This window comes from Quercus suber, unplaced genomic scaffold (genome assembly GCF_002906115.3).
Source record: "Quercus suber isolate HL8 unplaced genomic scaffold, Cork oak 2.0 scaffold_9, whole genome shotgun sequence".
In the NCBI taxonomy this organism is placed as follows: domain Eukaryota; kingdom Viridiplantae; phylum Streptophyta; class Magnoliopsida; order Fagales; family Fagaceae; genus Quercus; species Quercus suber.
In genome coordinates this window covers 504,144-511,555 of record NW_027069475.1, presented here as the reverse complement: position 1 = coordinate 511,555, position 7,412 = coordinate 504,144, and the positions used below count along the sequence as shown (strand labels likewise).

At 32.5% G+C, this 7,412-nt stretch overlaps 2 protein-coding genes across 2 annotated transcripts; both read left to right on the top strand.

Moving 5' to 3' along the window:
• Positions 1-1,688: 1,688 nt before the first annotated feature.
• On the top strand, positions 1,689-4,699 carry LOC112040514 (large ribosomal subunit protein uL18). Its single transcript, XM_024073405.2, has 9 exons — positions 1,689-1,812; positions 2,220-2,289; positions 2,400-2,491; positions 3,048-3,174; positions 3,288-3,367; positions 3,487-3,603; positions 3,712-3,849; positions 3,967-4,136; positions 4,385-4,699. The coding sequence occupies exons 1-9, from the start codon at positions 1,810-1,812 to the stop codon at positions 4,488-4,490; spliced, it is 903 nt and encodes a 300-aa protein (XP_023929173.1). The 5' UTR covers positions 1,689-1,809; the 3' UTR covers positions 4,491-4,699.
• A 1,439-nt stretch (positions 4,700-6,138) lies between these two features.
• LOC112040440 (uncharacterized) lies at positions 6,139-7,412 on the top strand. The gene is made up of 2 exons (XM_024073335.2): positions 6,139-6,481; positions 6,923-7,412. The coding sequence occupies exons 1-2, from the start codon at positions 6,327-6,329 to the stop codon at positions 7,152-7,154; spliced, it is 387 nt and encodes a 128-aa protein (XP_023929103.2). The 5' UTR covers positions 6,139-6,326; the 3' UTR covers positions 7,155-7,412.

Below are 7,412 nucleotides of genomic sequence, written 5' to 3'. Positions count from 1 at the left end.
TAGAGGTAAGCATCCACGCGATTAGTGGTGGATGAAGTAGGAGTGAGAATGTTGGCTTGAGTTATGTAAACACTTGCGAGAATTTGATACACCGAAAATCTTAGGATAATTCTACAAGTTTTGTCCATGGAGTGTGAGTCGAAGCCTATGATCTAGTTGAAAAATGTTGTCAATGGACAACATGCAAATGCTTATGTATTCCCATTTATTGTTCCCAAAGGACATGTGATACCAAATTAGTTGAAATATATATATATATATATATATTTAAAAAAATACTAAGTATTTTTAACACACACACAGAGAATGTTTTTTAAAGAAACTTATAGTGATGTATATCCAAAAGGACTTTGTTAGTTGAAAAATGATTATTAATTCAAAGACTCGCGTGTCTCTTTGTTTTTTGGGGTAAGAAGGGGGTAAAAAAATGTCTCAAGCACCAAACACTAACTAATAGACCTCACTTTTTTTGAGTTTTGGATAATGAAAACTAAGATATGGGTGTTGAAAACAACAAAACCAAATGAGGACACGAAGGACACTTGTTAATTTTCATCATGAGGATGCATATTTTATGCTTAGGTTTTCACCTTGTAGACAAGTGTGCTAAAATCTTCTTAGTTCTCCATGTTTAATATGTTAAGAATGAATTAATCTTCAATTTGTTTATTAAAGTATATTAAATTCAGGTATATTAAATTCAATTTGTTTTCAATATGGATTCTTACTCCTAGTATGAAAGTCACCAAGCTAATGTCTTTGATATTTAACTTGGATCTTACGAATGAATTAATCTTCTTAAGGAGGACGAAGGTCGTTAGACTTGTGTCTTAGATCCAACAATAACTTAATTGTTTTATTTGTTTTCAATATATATATATATATATATATTCAATTTAATAGTTAAGGAGAGATTTTTGATTTATTTGAATCTTGAACATTTCTATTATGAACACCATGAAATGATAGTTAAACTACAAAATTCTTAGTGTCCTTTAATCATATGAATTGTACCTTCTATATAGATTTTATTCTCCTTATTCATCGCTAAGGAATGCCGTCTTGACATCTAATTGATGCAATTCTAATTCTAACCTTGCTACCATATTCGTGATGACTATGATCATGACTTTATTAATTCTCAAATATCATTTATTTTATTATAAGTTATAACCAAATATTATAATGAAAAAAACAAAAGTTATTTCAAGTTACACAAATCATATTTTAAGACAAAATTTTACTGGAATACAAATTATAATATTATGAAATTATTTAAATTTAAACATCTTGAAATTGTTTATAAATTTTGTAATTGAAATAATTTTTTGATTTGTTTATTATTTTACTATAATATTTAATTTTGTGAAAAATTGGAATTGTATGATGTTTATTTGTCATTACTTCAATTTTTTTTTCTTTAATTTTTACTATTTATCATATTATTCAAAATTAGTAATATGATTAAAATATATCTTTAATTTCTGAAATTGTTTTAATTAAATAAAAAAATAGTATTAATTTCCTCAAAGTCACGTGAGCTCGACCGCAGCAAGCCACAAAACCCTTTCCACTCGACTCCTCAAAATGACCAAAATGCCACCGTGTTCATAAAAACCACAAAACCCTAGCGCGAAACAAATCTCCACCGTTAGTTCCATACAAATTAATCTCATCCGTTGATCAGAACTCTCTCTAGGGTTTATATTTCTCGCTCTTTTATAACACTCAGTCTCTCACAAACGCAGAGCCGTTTATTTCTCTCTCGCTCTGTCTCTCGTTCTCTTCCTCTGAGTCTCAGATCCAGCAATGGTGAGTTTCTCAAACTGTAAAAGGGTTTTCATTCATATAGTTTATACGTTTGTTCATGTTATGTTGGTTTGTTAGTACAAATTGTGATATAGGTTTTGTTTGGTAGCTGGGAAAATGGTCTAGAGTCTTACGCTCTATGATCGAATCCCTTGTTTTTCTGATATGGGTTTTGTAAAAGGGTTTTGTTCCTTTTTGTCTTTAGCTTCTTCTTTTCATTCTATGAATGTTGGGGTTAGTTTGTTAGTACAATTTATGATATGGGTTTTGTTTGGTTGCTGGGAAAATGGTCGGGAATCTTAGGCTCTACGATATGATCTGCTGTTTTCTGATATGGGTTTTGCTTGCTTTCTCGGAATATGGGGTTATTTCTAAATGGGTGTTTTGGAAATTTTGTTTGTTCATTTTAGGCCTTCGTGAAAGCTCAGAAAACCAAGGCCTACTTCAAGAGGTTTCAGGTTAAGTTCAAGAGAAGAAGAGGTATTGTAATTTATTGTATTGTATTTGGTTTGATGATTCGGAGTTCATTCTCTTTTTGGGTATTGTGTTTTGTTTTAATCTGAAAGAATGAGTCTTCGAATGTTTTACAGAGGGTAAGACCGACTACCGTGCCAGGGTTCGGTTGATTAACCAGGACAAGAACAAGTACAACACCCCGAAGTATCGTTTTGTTGTTCGTTTTGTATCCTTTTAAATAGTTAAATATTTATAATTTTATTGTTATGTCTATTTTTTTTTCTTGATTTGTTGATTTTTGTTTGGTTTACATTTTGTTGAAGCTTGTGTTTTTTTAGTTGTCTTCTTTTTATAAGAACTGAATTAAAAATAATAATAATTGTAATTATGGGTCACTTATTCTACGTGAATTCATTGTTGAAACACCCATGATCATAACAGTTGGTATGGCAAATTAATTGGTTTGCGATTTTTGTCAATGTTTAGAGCATTTATACTAGGGTTTGTTGCTTATTAGTATTTGATTTGTTGGCAATGCTGGTTGATGTGTTGTTTTTTTTTAGTTACATTTAATAGGGGTTTTGCTGTATTTTATCTCTAATGTTATGGGATTATGTAGTCTGTATCTGTTGTATATTCTTAGTATTGGTATGTTTGTAGTACTGGCTAATATGTCTTTTCTTGTTGAGTTTCATTTGAAAGGGGTTTTTTTTTTTGTATTGTATCTCTGGATTATGTTGTTTGTATCTTTTGTGTGATTTGAACCTTAACCTTGGTATTAGACCAACAAAGATATAACTGCACAAATCATCTCTGCTAGCATTGCTGGTGATTTGGTTCTTGCTGCAGCTTATTCCCATGAGCTGCCACGATATGGCCTTGAAGTTGGCCTTACAAATTATGCTGCTGGTAATTCAGTCGTGGCTCTTTGAATGCTCTTTCCTTTTTCTTTTCAACTTTTCTTGCGTGTGTTAATATGAGTTGTGTGTTAATATGAGTTGTCACTGTGGTAATGCATTCAGCTTACTGTACTGGACTCCTCTTGGCTCGCCGTGTCTTGAAAACACTTGAGATGGATGTTGAATATGAAGGCAATGTGGAGGTACTTTCACATATGCGTAGCATTCTCTGCTCCTGTCTTACATATTAAGTGTTATCCTTTTCACTGCTTTGTTGTGAAAGCCTTTATGTAAATATGAGTCCATATTTGTTTGCCTTTAGGCTACTGGGGAGGATTACTCAGTTGAGCCCGCAGACACCAGGAGGCCATTCCGCGCTCTCCTAGATGTTGGTCTTATAAAGACAACAACTGGAAACCGTGTTTTTGGTGCCCTCAAGGTATATCACTAAATCAGAGCTTTGTATTTTTGTAACCTCCTTGGTTCACTATATGTCATAATGACTAATTAATTGTTGCATGATCTGGTTAATCCTAAATAATTACAGGGTGCTCTTGATGGTGGTCTGGATATCCCCCACAGTGAGAAGAGGTTTGCTGGTTTTGGAAAGGGTGATGGTAAGCATCTTGATGCTGAAGTTCACCGCAAATACATCTTTGGGGGCCATGTTGCTGGATATATGAGGGTATGAATTCAGATTTTGTGATCTCTCATAGCTTGTTCAATTGTTTTGTTCATTGCCTTTCTTATAATATATTGTAATATGATTTAAATTTTTATTGTTATGTTAAATTGGTTCCAGACTTTGATGGAAGATGAACCAGAGAAATACCAATCTCATTTCAGTGAATACATCAAGAAGGGAGTTGAGGCTGATAGCATTGAAGAGATGTACAAGAAGGTTCATGCTGCCATCCGTGCAGATCCCACACCTAAGAAGTCTGAGAAACAGCCTCCAAAGGAACACAAGAGGTGAGGATAATTGTTAATTTATTTGTGATGTTTTTGTTGTGTTACCGTGTATATATTCATATATTATGTAACAAGTTTATTGTGCTCTTCTGATCAAAATCTCAAATGAATACTTTTAAATATTTGCTATTTTAATCGAATGTGTTCTGTTAAACCCCATCTTGATCAATACCAGGAAAAATGTTTTCTTATTATTTGTGTTGTCTTAATCAGATAAGTTTTGACAATTCCTATGTGTTCCTTAACAGGTTCAACTTGAAGAAGCTTTCGTACGAGGAAAGGAAGGCCAAATTGATTGAGAGATTGAATGCTTTTAACTCCGTAGCTGATGATGATGATGAGGATGATGAGTGAAAGTAGTGTTGGATTCAGTGCTTTATATTTGTTGATTATCCATGATACATTTTGTTTTTTTGTCAACTCAACTGAGAACCTAGCTGTGTTTTTCTTTTTGTTTAATGTTATTTTTGCAGGTTGTCTTTCATCATCTAGATGTTTAACTAGATATGAATGTTAGTTTTGCTTCAATTATATCACAGTTTTGACTTTGTCATACTATTTAATACTGCTTATCTTTTATATTATGAATTTCCTGCGTTGTTGATCCTAGTTCCTGTGCTTTTCCCTTGAATTGAGTGCTGTAGATGCCTTTGTAAAGAATTGGTTAGGAACAAAGTTTCTCTTTAATCTAGATTGGAGAAAAACCTTTCAAACTCGACAAATATCTTTATATTGAGTGTAAATTTTGAAAATTTTACAATGGGATTGAATGTTTTTATTATGTTCTTTATCCTTGCAAAATTTTAAGAAGATAAAAGTGCAATTTCATTAACTAAATGTTTAAATTTAAAATTTTGTGATTTAAAATTGTGTAGGAAAAGTAAGTTTTTTGATCAAACAGTAAAATAACATCTATCCAAATTTGAACGAAAAAAGGGCACAAGTAAAATGAGAAGTTTGTAGAGTTTCTTTTCAAGTTAGTTATTTGTTGCTTAATTTCTGACAACATTTCTTGGTATTAACTAAAATTTTGGGTTTGTTAATTGGTAATCGGTGAGGCCTTCTGTTTATTTTCAATCTTTGAATTGCCTGCTTTGGTGAGGCCTTTCGTTTATTTTCGGCGCGTTTTAATTAGGCCCATAGCAGAATTTTGTTGTGCGATACGTGCATGATTATGGAGATGATTGAAACAAAGCAGTATCCAACAAAAAAGAAAAACGAGGCCGAAAACGCTTATGTGAAGTAATGGTGCAAAGTAAAAGCAGTAGAGGGTAATACTTGTAGAGACAATGTTAATGCTACCCTGTTGTGTGATTTATGTAAAGTAATGATGCAAAGTGAAAGCAGTAGAGAGTAATATTTGGAGAAATGTTGTTAATTCTAGATGATAAAATTGATGTCAATAATAGTTTAATGTGTCTACCAAAAAAAAAAAAAAGTTTAATGTGAAAGTTACTATCAACTAATTAGGGGTGGTTTAATGTTACTATCAACTAATTAAGGGTGGTTTAATGTGAAAGTTACGATTAACTAATAAGAATATGTTTTGTGAATAGTTGTGAAATTTGTTATAAATTGTGTTGTGTTTGTAGTATTGTTTCCTGTCTACAGTCAACTTTGCAAATTACAGAACTGTACGGGAAAGAGCAACACTAAATTATATTATCTGCGGTAATAAAAATAAATCCTTTTTCAAATGGCAAGGTTGCAGAATAACCAAAATACTTTATTTTTTTAAGTGATTAACTCTATTGCTTCCGCTAGAGCCAAAGACCAATACATATAGCAGTAAACATTTTGAAACAATGTTGGGTTTAAAAGCTTTTTCAACATTTTGGAGCTACTTTTAAGAGATTCATTTATATATTAACCCAGTGTGTGAGAGAAGGGAGGTTTGAAGATATTCAAAGAAATAATTAAATACTCGAAAAAAAAAAAAACATTTTGAAACAATATGATGCAGTCAATTTGGTTGGTTAGTTAATGGTCATACAAATAAAGAGAGACTAAAAAGATATGAAAGGGTCCACAAGTTTGGAACCTTATCTGCTACCAGCCAATGGACTTCCATTCTCATTAACATCTTAAGCTCCAAACACTATCTACTTCCTAGAATTTTTCCCACATCAGCACAATTGACTTAAAAAGAAAGTGCCTTCTGGTTTTGAATTTAACTCAGAGAGGTGAGTCATGGGCCATTCAATATCCCCAGTACCATGTCCTCCAACGCCCATCTCAACAAGACTAGAAAGGAAGACTTATTCTCCATCTCTAGGGTTCCGAAGAGTCTGGGCTTGCCATCAAGGTTGCAATGATGACCTACATGATAAACTTGTCCATAGAAGGTATGTGGTGTTCGTTCTACTAAATTTGCTTTTTACTGTACATGTTTATGTATATATGTAAAATGTACATATGACTATGTACGTAGTCTTTTTTTTCAAGGTTGGAACTTATTTGGTGGTGAGTTTACAAAATTCAAGAATTAAACATTGACAAAAAATAGTTTGCCATATTAAAATGCATGGTGTTTGATATTAGTTTAATCCATGAATTATAATCTTAATTGCCTTGTGAAATGAAAAAGAGAAAGAAACAATGAATTGAAACTAGTTTTACAAATAAACAAAGGCAATGTAGCTTAAATCAACCAAATTTTTATACTATTTTTATATTAGAAAGAAATGCGGAATCATATAAGGCAATATACCATATAAATGTAGCTCTTTAATTAGGAGATATATATAATATACATGTAACATATATGTGATACGTTCATGTTGTAGGACTGTGACCTTGGGTTTAGCTGGTGCAATGCTGAGCTTGAATGTTGGTGATCAGAGTGCAAATGCAGCAGCCAGAAGGGCTCCGCCACCACCTCCGGAGGAGAAGAAAGACCCCAATGTGAGTGGTGTTCAGGCAAAAGTTCTAGCCAGCAGAAAAAGGAAGGAAGCTATGAAAGAAGAGACAGCCAAGCTAAGAGAGAGAGGGAAGCCAATTAAGGAACCAACTGAGTGATTCAGCTTAGTTAAGCTATATCACTTTGAAAATTTTCAATGTATTTCTTCAGAACAATCTACAAGTTGTTATATTCTCTTTTGAGGGGAGGAGGGAATAATGTATTTAACAAGTATTATTAAAGAGAATCTCATTTATTTTGCTATGTGAGGTACAAAGTACAAACCACAGAACTCCCAGATTTTTCCTTTTTGGGAAAGCTATTAGTACCTTGCATAATTTTTTTTTTTTGGATAAATATAATTAGAGCCTATTTGG